General features: G+C 48.4%; 1 protein-coding gene and 1 long non-coding RNA gene across 2 annotated transcripts in view; one reads left to right on the top strand and one right to left on the bottom strand.

The window, feature by feature from the left end:
• The window catches only part of LOC125718209 (brain-specific angiogenesis inhibitor 1-associated protein 2-like), a 47,763-nt gene extending 34,218 nt beyond the window's left edge, over nt 1–13,545 (bottom strand). Inside the window, 2 exon segments of the mRNA XM_048991871.1 lie at nt 793–868; nt 13,217–13,545. Of these exon segments, the coding sequence (XP_048847828.1) occupies nt 793–868; nt 13,217–13,288 (148 nt within the window). The 5' untranslated portion in view covers nt 13,289–13,545.
• LOC125718210 (uncharacterized) lies at nt 12,544–17,280 on the top strand. Its single transcript, XR_007384801.1, has 3 exons — nt 12,544–13,050; nt 15,795–15,911; nt 16,928–17,280. It is a non-coding gene; the product is annotated as an uncharacterized LOC125718210 (long non-coding RNA).
• Nucleotides 17,281–18,132: the final 852 nt, after the last annotated feature.

The raw sequence follows: 18,132 nt of genomic DNA on the forward strand, positions 1-18,132 counted from the left end.
TGAGAACAGACACTGAGTTCTTATAAAATTTACCCAGCAATCGTCCACTTATGAGGCTCGCGGCCATAAATAACCAGACACAAGCCCCAGCTGTCTATAAATGGGAGTTACAAACCCTGGACCCCTGTGAGCGCAATACAATTTACCTGCCCAGCTTCGAGTGTCAAATAACAGACTCGTATGTGTGTATAAAGGACCAGGAATGTGAGACGTTCAGATATTTTAGCAACACCCATTTTTTAATTGGGAAAGCAGAGTCAGACAGTAATTAGAGTATAAGGGCCTTAAACAAGGGCCCAATGTTGAAATCACTCTGCTGACCCTGGGATTTGAACCCGTGACCTTCTGATTACAGGTAGACAAATGAGGCAGGCACATAGGCACAAAAGCAGTAGGTGCACAGTCAGGTTTCCTTCAAGACCTTCCAGTACGCAATAAAATTGGGGGAAACACCACACAAAGAAAATGACATCACGTTCCAGAAGGACCCCTGGGATTCCCCACCGTTGCACAAGCTGCACGGCAAACGCAGGCTGAATATTCAGACATCATCCAGCCGCCTCACCACAATGGGCGAGTGCAATCAGTGCAAAGCGGAAACGAACATCCAGAAGTTAAAAATGATGTTCGTGTGATGTTCCGCAGTTTGGCCAGCAACACCGGAAGGCCTGATATTCCCCCCCGTAGCCTGATGAACATTTGAAAACCCCGCCCCAAAATCTCCCGGAGGTTAGTGACGGGACAGCAGAAGAGGAGTTGCGGAGGGAGCTGGTGAGCCATCTGTGTACTTACTGGAGAGGGCCTTCTCGTAGTTCTTCCCCATGGCAACGAAGTTCCGCAGGCAGGGGTTGAACTGCTCCATGATGGTCTGCAATAGAAAATAGTACGGTTCTTCAGCAGGAGAAGGAGCTGTCACCGTGGCCTGTATTTCTGGATAGATCACACGCATGCACAGACGCGCAGCAAACACCCGCTCGCGTATCAGGACTCGGCGACCACGAGCATGCACTGCTGGGGAACAGCACTATACTGCCTTTTCGGCATTTCATATTTGGGAGAGGGACGAGTTGAAATCCGAGGCCATCCTTGGAGGATTATTGCGTCACAGACCATAATTTGTACCTTGGAGAAACCAGGGCGCTCAGAGGGGGGTGAGCATCCAACAACTGGTCACGAGTACCACAAAAGTGAGGGACTGCGAGAGAACTGACGACAAGCGTATAGCAGAAATATTGCAGGGCCCCTCCCATGAAAACCTCACACCATCGCGATCAGCAAGCATCTTTCACGTATCGGGACTGGAGCCAGACCTCGATGACCCCAAAACCCTATAGCCGTTTCCCAGCGAATGCTCACAAGATTCCAGCTGACCCGTCTGTGTGCAACTGTGGTAAACAAGAGGAATTGTCACCAGGAGAACTGAGCCCCGACAGCAGAACCGTAGTACGAAGCGCGCAAATCACCACAGCCACGACATGCCATTCTTGGATCTGCCCGTCCGCCCGCCCCTGCCCTGTCGGGGGCGCTGGTTGGCTGATGCCAGGGGTCACCTTCGCTACCCTGTGATTTGGCAGCCTGCCACAGCAGGGAGAAACTGGGACTGTACAAAAGCGGGAACAGAGCGAGCACTGATTTTGAGGAGGATTGGGGGTGCTGTCTGAAGTAGGGACACGTCCAGGCACAGCCCTAACACAGCGGGCACATGGCTGGAGGGCGGGCCTCTAAAACCTGAGGAACGTTGTTGTGAAAACCAGCCAAAGAAAACTATTCTATATAGAAAAAAAATATATATATATGAAAGAATGGACATAATATCATGCCAGATAAGATCACATTATAATATCTGTACTTGAACTTCCTCCAAGAAAAATTGCCAAAAAACCAGCTGCAGTCAAAGTGAAAGATCAATGGGATGAAATATTGTATTACATATATACAGGGAGGGGGGAAAAACCAAGGACTTCAAATCCAGGCAACATGTTCTTTGATACCAAATATCCCCATAGCTCCACTCAGAGCTAGTCTTGTTCCTGCTGCCATAAAGGAGGAGATTACTCACCTCCTGGTCCTGCACCGTCAAAGCAGGCCGGCGCTTTTACTACGGCACCATTATGGTGCAGACATCTTGAGTTCGGCATGCTGAACAACGGGGACGGGGTTGATTATACGGCGACAAGCTCAGGCACAAAAACGGTAGGTGCGCACAAACAGGAAGGACACCACGCCCTTCGGGATATAGAGCTTAACTATCCCTGCTCTTATACAAGACCTTACTTGCACAAAAAAAAAAAAAACCATCCAGGAAGATTTAACAATCACGTGTCTAAGTGGATCATTACATGTCAGGGGGCAGATGCGGATTTGGCAGGGCATGGTCAGGTGGGACGAGAATGAGACTGTGCACCGGCACGCAAGAAGTGAGATGTCCATGCTGCAACATCATTATTATGTCAAAGAGCGGCTACAAGAATGCTGCTTCGGTTTGGGTTGGTCAAGGAACGACGTGCAATGTCTTCCTCCCTATGACTAGAGGAGGATATCACACAATAATAGAACAGAATAAATCACCTTTCTTATTATACAGCTGACAAGGTACAGCTAAATTCAGTCCTTGCACATCCCATCTTGCTCTCCTGACACACACACACACACACACACACACACACACACACACACACACACACCTCAACCCAGCCCTAATCTCAACCACAAGTAACCACACAAAATATAATATTTTTATTCTTAGTTTTTTTTTATTGCAATCACAGATTTCTATAAAATGTAATTTCCCCATGAGGGAATAGGAAAAAAACACCCCCCAAAAGCATCGAAATTACAGGTTTTTAAATCACATTGAGGGGGCATTTGGTCCCCACAATGTAATATATTCATGACAGACAGACACACACACACACACACGAATGGGGTCAGGCCACCCCTGGAGCAAAAATAATAAATTGCTATTGTTGACAGATGCATCATCATTACTACTATTAACCATAATAACCATAATGATGATTATTAATAACGTGGATGATGATAATGAGTCATTTATATGATTTATGCCTGTTAACCCCAGCATCTCTGTTGGTCTCTGATTAGACCAAATCATTGTCCCTAGCAGGATCCAATAGAATATTAATGACCATATTTCCCAAAAAGTAGGAGGGGTGTATCAACAGGTATCACTCCACACAAACAGGTATGGAGGTTAAATCAGTATGTGACAAGGGCTTCCAACTTGTGGCACTGAGCGAAATCTCCACCCGCCGGTAATCTGGACTTAATTACTGACAATCCCAGAATCGGGTATTTGGTTAAACTGGTTAGATTGGAAGTGTGCAGAGACGCTTATAACCAATAGTAACCAGGAACAAGCCGGAGAACGATTCGTCATCATCCTTGAATGCAGTGAGTAATTCTGCCCATCGCATTGTCTCCTTAAAGTGCCATCATCCATCATGATCCATGCTAATTGAAAACGAAGGCCTGAAGTCACACGAAACTTCTGGCTAAGATTTAGGTTCTCTTGTACAACTCAGGAAGGAGGACCGTCAGCAATTCCTCTCCGATGAAGCAAAGCACACGCCGCACGCAATGTGCAGGGAGGGATGGGACGACCTTACCGATCTACTCGATGCAACTAACGAAGTATATCCCTTAGCATCGAGCTAAGCGTTTACGAAGTAGCGAAATGGCTTCGGTGACCGGATGAGCCGATCTTTTGATCATTTTCTCTGCTGGAAGTGTGGCAGCTGCGTGCGCAGACCCATAGAATCTCAGCCAACGAAAAGTCAGAGGGATAAGTGATGAGTCAGGAACAAAGGTGTTCCATCTCCGCATGAGGACAAGCTAAAGAAAGTATGGGGGGGTGAGTTAAGGTCCACGTCCGGTATCATGGCAACATCCCCATGACAGAGAGCCAGGGTGGTGGTGGTGGTGGTGGTGGGGGGGCAAGGCAAGGTGGCTCCCCCCTCCTGTACGGAGCAGCCACAGCGCTGGTGACAAGCACTGACCGGAACTGCTGCAGAGTTGGGAAAAGGTCGAAAAGGGACAGGCACTTTGTGGCACTTTGACCTGCAGATGGCAAAGTCACCAAAAGGTTTTTTTTTTTTTTACTAAGGCATTAGCAATACAGCTGGGCCTGTGCTGTGACCGTATGGAGACTGTAGCCCGTAACAGAACGTAATGCCCACGAGAGCAACGGGCAAGATGCCATTCCTAATTATTACACTGATGACTGGCGACGACCGCGCCTCTGTTCGGCCACCGGGAGTCGGCGTTGAAGAACAGGTAGTAGGTGGCAATTACCTTCTACCTGCCCGTGCCACGAGGAAAAGGATGGGAGGGAGAGAGAGAGAGAGAGAGAGAGAGAGAGAGAGAGAGAGAGAGAGAGAGAGAGGCACAGAGGTGACATCAGGGGAGGAGGCCTGTCACCTCACAGCAGAAGGAAGGCCCTGGTTCTCTAGAGATATAAATGTGGAAACATCCGGAAGCATCCCCGCCTGCACGTGCACGCACGCACACACACACACACACACACACACACACACACACACACACACACACACACACACACACACACACACACACACCTCTGTGGCCTTTTAGGAGTGTCAACAAACAGCGATTATCTGAACACACCCAATCCAATGGAGGTGTGATCACACAGGTGATCCTCAAGCCAAGAGGCATTGGCTGCTGACTTGTGTGTGTGTGTGTGTGTGTGTGTGTGTGTGTGTGTGTGTGTGTGCGTCAATGTGTGTCCATGTCGTAATCTAAAATTACTCAGAAGTTAGCAGCGAGTGACCAGTGGAACTGCACATAAACAGCGATGACTAAATGATCCCTGGTTAAGCCTGCTGGTTTCCGTGGCAGCCGGGGCCCCGGGGCGGGCCGGGCCGCGCTCACCCCATGCGGCCATCCCCGTACACAGATGTACACCTGCTTCATACTCTTTCGTATTCGCTGTGGGGACGGACTCAGTGTTCTGCTGCTGATGGTCTCCTAACCCCAACTCAAAAAAAAAAGGGTCAAAGCTTATAAAACAGGACTTAGCTGCTTAATTTCTTAGAAATTTATATGAAAGAAAAAATGTCATTTTATGGAGGGCATCGACCACAGGGGAAAACTTTGGACTCCTTTTTCTTGTGGGGATTCTTGTATACAAACGCTGGCAGACTGAGGCAGATAATCACACACACGCTCCACCTAACAGCAACCCCCCCCACGATATCTCCCCCAGAGGCAAAGCAGAGTCAGAGATAAACCAGGACTCCCTTTTGTAACAAACCAGCAAAGCTTAGTGGGAATGTGGTATTGGGGTGGGTGGGCCGTACCTTAGTGCAAACCTGAGGAGCCGGGGACGTGCTACGGGCGGAGGGTGTAGCTCATCCTCCCTCGCAGCTCCGCATCGCGTGACACGTTAGCATGAAGCGCTACGCTATGGGTCGTGCGAGCCCGTGTCGATTGGCCGGTGTATGCAAAGGTGGCTTTGCCTATGAGGAAAGAACTGGCCCACACATGGATGCGCTGAGGGACACAGATGTGGTAGATAAGGGCCAATGATGCTTGCATGGCTGATAGACGGACGGGCAGAAAGATCAGCACAAGCGGAAAATCGATGGTATGCGTGTGCAGAGGACGTCCCAGGCCGACTGACCAGCCCGAGTATAACAGGGTGAGAGTAAATCTGGCAGGCAGGCCAACATTAGGGAAGCAAAGAGCAAGTTAAGCATGAAAGTACCATTTCTGTAGGAGAGCTTACACATCCTGACCCAACCAACAGCATGCAGGCAGGCAGAAGAGAAACCACAAACTCAATAAAAGCACCTCATGAATTCACTTAGGGGAAAACGGCACAGCCTTGGGTGGGTGGGAGCACGTGACTGGAGTAGGGATTTGAAGACCAAAAGTCTTGACGTGTTCGGCCCAATGGGAACTGGCCAAGCCGACACAACCATGGAAGTCAAAACAACTAGTTATTTATCACACAAAATCCCATCCCACCCACCATCGTATAATGACACCCAAAGACTAATACTGCCACTACCGCCTCTCCCTGCATGCCTTTGGTAGACTGAGGCACACCGCAAATTGTGAAATGAGAGGGTCAGACAAGAGTCATCTAACGAAGACTGATCTACATTACAATACCTGATCTCATTTGTCCGTTAGTGGAACAACCTTTTCACGGACATCCACCGATCTCACAAACCTCTGGGCAGCCACAGAACATTCCAGTTAGCAACTATAGGAAAAAAACATCCTTTTAAAGGCTCAACATTCATTGAAATGTTTAGTTTGGTTTCCCCAAGTCTTGGCTCCGGCCTGGAGGAGGTGGTCGATGAGAGGGGAACGAGTCGATAGATAATCTCTGGGAACTGTCACCCGGCGGGGGCTTGATAGTTCCCCCAGTTCTGCCATTGATCCAAGAATCTACTCTCAATATTCATACGGAAGAAAACGGACAGACACCAGCAACGGTTTCCATGTCAACAGTGGCTACCAGTTCACCTGACCTGAAGGTTTTTATTTCGCGAGTGTGAGAGAACAAACACACACACACACACACACACAGACATACATACATGTGTAATGCCCATATTACACCCAAAAGTTTCCCAGAATCCATTGTGAGAGGGCTGTGCGTCCAAAAAAAAAAAAAATAAAAAAACCTGCATCACCAAAGATCTTGCGGGCTTGAAACACAAGGAAGTGAAATTTGAAGAGTAAGCAAGTGGAGGAGCCACACACACACACACACACACACACACACACACACACACACGGCTCTGATTCAGTCATGATCCATGCAGAAAACATGCCGGCCTCCTTGCCTCGCACTCTTTCTCCAGCTGTAATTACAGTCCTGGAGCAGCACGGAGTAATTAGGAGCCATTTCCACGAAGATACAGAGCTCTGCATTGTCACTCAGTATGCCCCCCCCACCCCCGACTACCAACACGCTCCCAGCCTGCCTCCTCCTCAACCCTTCCTCGCTCAGTCGGTGCCTCCTTCTCCTTCCCACTGACTTCTCCCCGTCTCATCTCTCCTTCTCTCGCTACAATGGCCTCCCACATTAAATCATATTAATGAAGCGGACGCCCACACCACACCACACCAGAAGTCTCCTTTATACAAGGCTCAACTTTGGACAAAGTCTCAATACTGCAGCAGAACAACCTCTCCCACTAAACGAAAGTGTCCTTTATACAGCAGCCTCCATACCATCCTACTTTAAACATTTTTGAGGAAGCAGGGTCAACCAGTCCCTAGAGAACCCGGAGGGCCTTGCTCAAGGACCCAACGGTGATGTCACTCTACCAACCCCAGGATTTGAGCCGATGACCTTCCGAGTACAGGCATGGCAACCTAACCCGCTGAGTCTCATGGCACCACTGTAGACCTTATCAAGAACATCCCACACTAAACTCATACTAACAATGTTTTTGGCATAACTTTTGGAAAAGTTCCATGAAAGACGAAACACACCCAGAACACGTCACAGGGTGTCCGTAACATTCCTAGTTTAGTCTAGCAATTGTTGCCTCAGCGACGGGGTTAAAACAGAAGGGGAGTAACAAGCGAAAGAAAAACAAATTCAGACAGGTACCGACAGAGTGCGAACCAAACCAAAATTCTCATCATAAAACCAGACGTCAGTCGTGTTATTTGACGGGGTGGAGAAAAAACATGTCTGAGGCTGATATTCGGCTCCTGACAAACCACGTTTTGGCTGAGCAGGCTACAGGGAGGGGGACTGAAATTGCCTTATTTTGGATGAGACGGGCTCAGAACGTTCCAGAATGCCGGGCACGGCCATCGGCGTCCTCCTCGTGGGCGGCCGCGTTCACTTAGCGATGGAGATAAGTGAGAATAAAACGCTGGGAAAATTTGTAACGGGAGGTGAGGTGGGGTGGGTGTTTCTGTGTGGCGGGGGGGGGGGGGCTCGGAACAGGTTCTTTCCACCCCCACAACATAGAGAAAGTGGGCGTAAGGAGGAAAAAAAAAAAAAGTAGATTCACAATAGTCTGATTCAAGTGTATTATTGGTACATGTACTCCTGAGGTAATAAAGCACATTGTTATTACTGTAATATATGCAATATTACGAAGCCTAAGGCATTATGTCATCTTTTGCTTTGCTCAATGGTTTGACTTAAAGAGCCAAATATTTCAGACTGTAGCTCCACCAGACCATAAAGATTCTGGTTGGAGACTCTGGATCTTCTAATCATAACCAAAACGAGAAACAGTCCAGTTACAGAGTGCTGATGACCTCCTTTCACGTGACCTTGAGGTTAGACTAAAACACAGGTCTCAACTGTAGTTCTTATTTTTTAGCCAAAAGCATAGATAAAGGTACCCTGCGAGCCATGCCAGGAGTTTCCTTGGAAGATGAAACTTGCTTAAACATGTCACTCCTGACGGTTTATTTTCATTACAGGAATTAGAGGCAGACGCAGAGAAGACCAGCCCAGCTCCCCGATCTCACGGAGGTGACAGAAATGCTTTGAGTGTGTGTTGCTAAGGAACAAATCTGTTCAGATCTGACAGAAGAGGTGGGGGGGGGGGGGGGGGGGCGGAGTGGATAACTTTCACAGATCAAACGGCGGCGCGGTGACCTCTCATTTTCTGTCGCGCCGCAAACGAGATTCCTTGCTAGGCCACAGGCGGGGCGTGGCCGGCCGTCAAACTGCACTGACCACCTCTCCTGGTGGAAAGCTAGCCTACCTGGTGGGGGGGGGGGGGGAGGAGATGCGTGGCCCTCCCATCAACGTGGAATCACCGCAGCCAAACAGATCCATAAATCAAACAGCCTCGCCCTGACTGGTGTGCAGCCTGTGTGATCGCTAACTCTCATGGAGACAAGCACAGCCTGGCGTGGTATCAGTCTGGGGTGGAGCACCACCCAGAAAGTACACAGTAGTCCTGCATGGCCACAACGCCAACGCCCTTAAGGAACTGGACTATGAGCATGTCCTCTAAAGCTGACCTCAGGATGGGGGGGGCGGGGGGTAAATTAAGACCACACCTTCCTCTTAAGTGCAGAAGTCAAGTTACCATGCTTAGCAGACAACTGGGGGGTTAAGGGCCCAGCTCAGGGCCCCAAAGGTGACATCATTCCGCTGAGCCGGGGTTTCAAACCAGTGACCTTCTGACCACAACCACAGCACCCAAACCCAATGAGCTACACACTGCCCTATTTAACTCAAAGAAGCAGCTTTCGGGGAGATGAATTCGAGGCTTCCAGTATGAAGGTGAAAATGTTGATGTTGAATTTAAAATAGGGTTTTGTGAGCAAGGGAGAAAAGGCCGTTACTGAGACAATGTTAGGGCAGGGTATACAAAAATGGGCAGAAACACATGCACACATGCTTCTACCTGTGAAAAAAGATGATTTGATAATGAACAAGTGCTGGTAAAAAAGCAATGGTGTCCTGAAAGGCATCGAAAGCTGTACACATACAAACCTCCCTGTACCACAGAGCCATGCCACATTGCCTGCCAGTGTGTCAAACCACTGATTACAGCATCCATCGGGCCTTGCTGGGCCTCGAACGTTTGCAAAGCCACTGTCTAAATTCACAGATCACCAACTGAGGATTCTACAGATCTACGGTATCGCTCCTGCCTGCCAAAGCCTTCAAAAAAAAAAACCAAAAAAAAAAAAAACCGCTTTATTCAGTCCGGGGCAGATCCGGAGGGCTGGAGGTCTCGCTGGGAATATCAATCAAGGAATGACAGGCAGCTGTCACGCCAAGGAAGGATCACCGCAAGAAAATATCAACTTTGACGACTATGCTGATCAGCGGCGTCGAAAGGAAAAACAGCTCGGAGAAGACCGAGGGCCAGGCTCTCCCAGGCCTGTAATCCTCACCAGAGGGCGAGTGCTGTGGGAGGTTAGGGTTAAGGTTCAACCAACTAGCAGGGTGTTTAAGATAATCCCTCAGCTTAACAAAATACCTTAACCATGCAAGTCTGGGTGTAGAGTGCACCCTGCTCTGCCTGTGATTCGCGTCTGAGACACCCGCCTGGAAGGTATCATCTACTCCTACCCCATCTTAACCTTGTGGGGGGGGGGGGGCAAACACCACACCTCCTTTCTGTGACTCCCACCTCTAGTTGGCTGAGGCCACAGGCAGACCTTCCCATCCTATTCATAAGCCTCACCACATCCCTCTCCTCACATACATCCCTCCAGATGAGGATCTTCACTTCGACCCCCCCAGGGATTGCACCCAGTAGCTTTTAGATATGCTTTTAATTAGCGCCTTCTTTATACCTGGAATTCTGGGGGAGGCCCATCTGGGCAAAGACATGCCAACAAAACCTGTGATCCCTCCCAGGCTCATAATTAAACACCCCCATGCTCCTGTGAATGATTCCAGATTAGCGCAGGTTTCTGCAACACAAGCAGCAACCAATCACAGAGCTTCAGGTTTAAGCGGCGCTTCATTAATCAGCTCTACCCGTAGTTGCAGGCTGGAGGGCAGCTTTCAGACTCTCCTTGTGCCGAGGCCAGTGGGAACATCAGCTGTGCTTCGTATCAGAGCAACAGACTGACCTAGAACAATCTGACACTGGATGATACGTTTCTGTGCAGCCTGCTGTACCAGCCATATCATTCTTGTCAATGATAGAGTTGACAGCTCCAGTCCATGGGTGAATATAGGGGCGGGGCTGCAGGCACCAGCTGAAAGCTGATTAGTTCCCATAGTATCCACTTCCCTGTCACTCATCGATTCAAAGCATATCATTGGCTAATAAGGTTGGCCCCTCTGTATAAATTATGGGCCCTCTTATGGCCCCTCCCCACCAATCTTGTCACAGCAGGTCATGATGGTTCCACACCACTGAAACGTGTTTAACTTTGGTCTAAAGGCTAAGCCCAGCGATATCAGCAGACGAGGCCAAGACGATAAAACGAACCCGTGGCTCTATGGGTGACTGCTGGACCCCCCCCCCCCTTCATGCCCCACAATCACCTTCTCAAGGTGGGACTTTTGATAAGTTGGGCGTCAAACAGACGCAGCCCCTGCCAAGAGCCTATATTCCTCGCCTTGGCCTACATTTGCTTTTAGCTCAATGGGCGCTGTGTTATCCAGAATGACTAACATTCATACCCATCACCAGCCTATTTATATAGCCAGACACTTTATAGGAGCAATTTGTGCTATGCACCCTGTAACGAGGTACACCACAGAATCCCTCCTGCAATTGGGACAAGCGAGCTACAGGTAGGAAACTACTACACCCCCTGCTGGCAGGGAGGGAGACTGCACGGGGAATGGAGCATGAGCAGGAGCTCCAAGCCGCACCAAAGATCTGACTCTTTCTGCACTTCCGCCTCCTCCACCTCTCTACCAGCTGGCTTGGAGAGAAATAAGAATAGCCAAAGGTGGGGGGTGGCGGGGGGAGCAGGGGGTTCTCTCCTGTCGTGAAGGGTTTGCACATTTCACAGCACAGAGCCGAGCATGTTGGACTGAACAGGTGGTCCCGGTGATCAACCCTCCAAGCTCGGGGGTGGGAGTGGGGGGAGCCACACAGTTCACAGTGTCATAATTATCCTGCTCTCACTGTTCCTTAAGCTTTATTCTCTCTCTCGTTAAAAGCACAAAAAAAAAACACAGTTAAGCTTCTACAACAAAATGGCGCCCAAAGCAATTATTGTGCTGATGCTTTATTCTATCCACATATGCTGCACAGACGGAGACAAAATGCCCTATTAATGTCAGCACCTGCTGGGTTGGGGCTGGGGGGGAAGGGGGGGGGGCGCAGGGCTCTTAGTACCATCTCTTAAGAAGGTACAGTAGAGGGAACCGCTTCACAGCTCCTGGAGTTACGACCCATACCCTGATGTCAGGCTGCGCGTGCCCGCGCCTGTGTGGGTGGGCGGGGGCGGCCGGCATAAGGCGGGGGAGGGAGCGTAAGGGAAAGACAGATTCCATCACTCACACCCATCCATCGCAGTCCCTCGTTTCTTCATAACAGGTCACAACGCTTTCTTTAGCAGATTCTCTCTCTTTCTCTCCCCACGAACAACAGGATGCATCGCATTATCTACCTGTCAGAAACACCGCGGACTTCTGTCTACAGGGATGTGCGTGTGCACGTCTGTGGGAACTCGAACGGCACCGTAATATTTTAAGGATCAGGTGCCAAGTTCTCTGGCTAAAGGCACAGTGTGCATCTAGTATTTCTGGTTCATCTGCCAACTGATATATTCACCTAGATGGGGAGGAGAACAAGAGAATTTTCACTATAACTTAACTCAATTATATCACACTTTTACCCTTAAAGAACAGAATAAAAAAATCCCAGCTCACGACCTTCAGAATCACTTGGAAAACCCAACGAACCGTAAGCTTGAACCCTCAAAGTAAAGTATTTTATAGCTCTACCTATTTCGCAAAACTGGTTAACACTTGGAAGCCTGAAGGCAGTTGTTTGCTATGCCTGTCGCGACACAGAATTTCCCGATTATCTGGAAACCACACGTCTGTCTTAAGATCTCAAGTATAATCAGAATCGTACTACAGCCCCAAAGAGTGTGCTTGCAAACCACCCGATCACAGACCGATCATTGTTCAAACGGTTCCCCGCATCCATTCAGGCGCATAGATGACCGACAGATTGCGCACTGTTGCACACAGTGTCACGACTCCACAGGTTTCCGATCGCACTTCAAAGTCCGGGCGCTCTCTCGGCTATAACGAATTTTAAACAACATGCATTTAATTATTTCCTATTGGTCAAATCCCTAATTAATACCTAAAAGCTACAGACGGCGATTGCCAAAGCGCCGGAGTCGAACCGATTTCGCTTTTAAATAACATTCCATTGCGGGTAAGAGCAGAGTTTGTGAATCGCCGAGAGCATTTTTTCATGCCAACGGCAAAAATAAATTTAAAAAATGTAACCTCACCCCCCAACACATTGTGTCTCTTTTTAAATCACTCCGACTGGGGAAAAATAAGACATTAAATTCTTCCGCTTTGTTACATTTGGAAAGGGAGTCCACAGGTTACCTGTTGTAATGACAAAGGTCAGTCATAGTAACCGCTTGTATCTGAGCAGATTTGGCCAAATAGGCAGAGCCGAAAAATCTGAAGAACCCCGAAAAGGCGCTATATATTTCGAAAACACTGCGAAAATCATTCACCAGGCTGCGGCCGCCGACGGCTTCGCTGCGCTGTTGGGAGGGACTTTACCTTGTAGACATTCTCCGTTATACGGTGGACCTCGTCGGTACGAGACATCTTGGGAGCTTCAGCCAAAACCATACACCAGACTTTCCTTATCAGAGAAGAGTTATCCGAGAGGGGGGGAAGGGGACGATGTGGTGGGGGACACAATCCGTAAAAAAAAAAAAAAAAAAAAAATCAGGCGCGGAATAGGCGGCTGCAGAAATACTCGCACGCTCCTGCCTTGCGAAGCACCGCAGCTTTTATAACACTGCCGATCGCTGGCTGCACCCACACCAGCCCCCGCACGCAGTCTCCGGACGGGGATAGGGAGAAGCTGCGCTGTCAACCTGCAGCTCTTTCAATGCACCAGGGCGCCGCCTCTGCCCGTGAAACGCCGCCTGTCGCTCCACCCTTCTACCCGGCTCTTGCAATACCGCCTGCGGCACTTCGCTGTCATCCGCACACCTTTCTTCCGCTTCTGTTGCGACTATTTAAATACGAAAAAGGATTCCATTCATGTGTTGAGAAGTGTTCCTAACTCTATTCTTTCACTCTTAGGCATTTGTATGAAAAGGAATCGTGTGCGTGAAATAATGTATGTAGGCGCAGTTCATATATATCGTGCATTTTCAAAACAGCATTCGGAAGTGTTGCATGCGACTATGAGGTAATTTAGGCTGCGAACTCTGATTTCAGATGCATAAAGGATCCCTGTGATTTCTGGGGATATCAAAACCTAGCAGACCCAGCCTATCTGATACCACAGCTGAAGGCTATTGAACTTTTAAGTTGATTTATTATTTCTGAGCTGATCTATGAGTTTGGGTTACAAATACTATAAAGTACCCTGTAGCTCTGTCACTGCACTGTGTGGTGGTAATGCAATCCACATCAGGTGAGACCAAATTACACAGTATACATGACTAGAGCAAGGAGCTGGTGTTAAAATCACTCATAAAGTGCTACCTGAAGTACACAGCTTCTCATTGGCAGGTAAGAAAGTTTCAAAGAATGATGGGAAAAGATTATTTGATTAGGGGGTGTTAATGTACAGGCTGCAGCCCAGGGGCCTCTGCAAAAAAAGGGGCCTTAAAACAACCCCCTCCGGGTCGTAACCACCCCTCCCTGCTCCTCCCCTGGGGCCACAACTTAAACTGTCGCAGGGGGGCCTTTGACAACTGAAATAGCCCCCAGGGCTGTAATTCATTTTGTTAATATCCTGTACTTGCCACAGTGGAAGTGGTAAACCCTACTGCCTTCTCTGTAGCATTACACTGAGATTTTTATTTTTTTGCGTGAGAGTGGAATAGCTTCTCAAATACAAACAAGATCATTGCATCATCGAAAGAGATTTCAGGGAACATGAGATTGTGGCTGTCCTGATCGGGATTGTTCGTGTCCTGATCGGGATTGAGGCTGTCACAATCGGGATTATGGGTGTCCTGATCGGGATTGAGGCTGTCACAATTGGGATTACGGGTGTCCTGATCGGGATTGTGGCTGTCCTGATCAGGACTGTTCGTGTCCTGATCGGGATTGTGGCTGTCCTGTTTGGGATTGATGCTGTCCTGATCGGGATGTTGGGTGTCCTGATCGGGATTATGGGTGTCCTGATAAGGATTGTGGCTGTCCTGTTTGGAATTGAGGCTGTCCTGATTGGGATTGTAGAAACCAGGCTCATGACCCTGGAAAAGGAAGAAACTTAGCTCTTGGAATAAATGGTGACATCCCTCTTTTGAGAATTCCATTAGTTTAAAAAATACACTAATCTCTCAAGGGCTTCAAAAAATACACAAATAATTAAATGGGTCTCTCTAACAGAGGAATTCCTGTAGATGTCATCAATAAAGCCAGCTGACACACAGGCCAAATCCCATTTTAGCATCTGGAGAGTGATAAAGAACTTACTTCTACAACATCCATCCTATCTGCAGTAGAGGGCAGTGCCTTCTTGTATTAGGTCAAACCTTTAATTTCCTGGTATCTGAAGTACGATGGATTGTTAATGTAGTTCCTCCACCAGGGGGAGCCTGTGGCAAGACTCAAACCCTGGTCCCCCATGTAGAAGGCAACCCAAACAGCAGTACCTGCAGACCATTGGTTGCCAACGCATTGACTGCGAGCTATTAGTAGCCTGCACTGATTCAATGAGTCGCCCACAGGACAGCTTCAGTGAACTTAAAAGGACATGGAAGGATAATCCCAAAGTCCCCCAGCAGCCCCTTATATAGACAGGGGCTTCTTGGAGCATGTGCTAGGGTCACTTTGCTACCCCCTTCCTGTGAGGAGACACCATGCACCCTCATGTTGGTCTTACATCATGGGTGTCAAACTGCAGTCCTGGGGGGCCGGAGCCCCATGTAATTTAGCTCTTTCCCTGTTCCACCATAAATGATTCAGCTCAAGAGCTGTGTGGTAATTAGCACAAGGAGTTGAATCAGGTGTGTTAAATGAGGGCAAACCCAAAGCTGTGCAGGCCTCCCGCCCCCCCAGGACTGGAGCTTGACAACCCTGTCTTACATCAAGCCTTCCACAGCTGCCATGATGAATTGCACCCACGGGGAAACACGCCACCGACCTCACCTCTTTGCCTTATTTCCAGCAACTGACGGGGGGTAAATCTGCTGGAGCAGCCCCCGCCGAGCCCGGGGCTCCAGCCTCCCACACCGAAGGCAGTGGCTTCAGAGGCATCGCCGACAGGATGAAGCCCTATAGCTAGGTTAGTAGAAGAAGGAGCCTACATGGAGTTTTGACATACAGCAGCAACAACAATAGCAACAATAACAATAATAATAATAATAATAATAATGATGGTGATTATGATGATGATGACGATGATGATAATTAGGGGGGTTTGGAGTCCATCCCAAGCAGCACAGGGCATGGGTGTATGCTGGGTACAGTGTATGCTGGGTATATGCTGGGTTTATGCTGGGAGTATGCTGGGTGTATGCTGGGTTTATGCTGGGTGTACGCTGGGTATATTCTGGGTGTATGCTGGGTATATGCTGGGTGTATGCTGGGTATATGCTGCGTATATGCTGGGTGTACGCTGGGTATGTGCTGGGTGTATGCTGGGTATGTGCTGGGTGTATGCTGGATATGTGCTGGGTATATGTTGGGTATATGTTGGGTATATGCTGGGTGTATGCTGGATATGTGCTGGGTATATGTTGGGTATATGCTGGGTGTATGCTGGGTATGTGCTGGGTATATATGTTGGGTATATGTTGGGTATATGCTGGGTAGGATGCCAGTGCATCAGAGGGCACATTCATACGCTATGGGCAATTCAGAGAAGCCAATTAGCATTTCTCTGGCATGTGAGAGGAAACCCAAATGCCACAGAGTGAACACGCAAACTCCACACACACACACACACACACACAGAATACTCACAAACCCAACCCTGGAAGTGTGAGGCAAAATCGCTACTGCCTGAGCCACCATCCCACCTCCTGAAACGTTAAAAGACAAACTAAAGAAATACAACTGATTGCGAATGCAGATTGCAAGTCAGTCATTCTTTACAAAAAAATCAGTGTTGAAATCAGCTTGACGACTTGGTTTCACTTGTTTAATAACTTGTGTAGGAAGCAATTGAATAAACATGCTCAGAGTTTACCTTGATAGAAAACACCTCCATACTTGGTATAGCCATGGTACTTTACTGCATACATGATACATGAATAATGTATATATGAATAAATATATTATGTCACTGTCTGATTTCAGAGACAAGATCCTCGTGTCCATTATGACATCCCGGGTGGTCCATCCCCCACACTCACGCCGCTTCCAAGATTTCCAACTGCTGCGGCGGTGAACATTTTTCATCTCATCCTTGTCGGCACGGAGATGCCGAAGCCAAACGATGCATTTCCCGGGTGGCAGATCTGCCTGCTCCAGAAAGGACTCATAGAGCATTGTTCCTAAAGGCAGCCCATATCCAGAAGGAATCCAGGGGATGGTCGGTATTATAGCCCCTGGTGGCAATGGAGTTAAAGAGCAACTGAGTCCCCTGGATTAGAAGCAGCCTATATGAGTAAATGCTTGTTCATGGACGTTTTACTTACACAAAAATGTTCTGAGGGCAGAATGAAAAATGATTGGTTCAGAGAGATAACCAATCAGATTGCAGATGAGGTGGGTCCAAGCAACCAGATCTCTTGATCTCACCTCCTCTACTTGCTTAGACCCAGCTACTCTACAATCTGATTGGTTATCTCTCTCAACCAATCATTTTTCATTCTGCCCTCAGAACATTTTTTTGTGCAAGTAAAACTCCCATGAGCTAAATTTCTAAAGCAATGAAGCTTTTTACAGCTAACGGTAACTGTCTGTGCCTTCTTAATAGCAGACATCTTGAAAAGCGTAAAGGTTAGAGACACTGTTATTTTTTCCCCCTCCACACGCTCAAAGGTTTAAGCAGGGTCACTTATGTAGCGCATGTTCTACTGTAAGCCCCATTATCACCTACATACATCTCCTGATACCGCTGGCCAGGACAGGGCTGTGTTGAGCCTAGAGCCAATCCTAGGCAGGAGGATGCTAATTTGTCACAGGGCACAACATACAGTAATGGGCAAATTAGAGACAGCGGTTGGCTTAACCACAGGTTTTTCCTGCACTGGAGGTAGAAAGTGAAGAACCTACCGGAAATCCACACTTGGGGAGAACACGCAAAAGTTCTCGTACACTCAGACAGAGCGGGGGCGGCTGCAGTGCTGCCTACAGAGCTGCCCGATAAGCATCCCCTTCGATTTATAAAGTGATAAGGAAAAAAGCCACGAGCTTCCAGCTCCCCTAGAGCAAAGTGCTAATCTCAGCATGATGCTTTCTGACCATTAATGGCTAAGCAGCGACAGAATGGCAGCTGATGTGAGGAAGCATCTCCGAGCCTGTGCACTACATTTGTCTTATATCTTGTTGCATTCTCT

This window comes from Brienomyrus brachyistius, chromosome 22 (assembly GCF_023856365.1).
Source record: "Brienomyrus brachyistius isolate T26 chromosome 22, BBRACH_0.4, whole genome shotgun sequence".
In the NCBI taxonomy this organism is placed as follows: Eukaryota; Metazoa; Chordata; class Actinopteri; order Osteoglossiformes; family Mormyridae; genus Brienomyrus; species Brienomyrus brachyistius.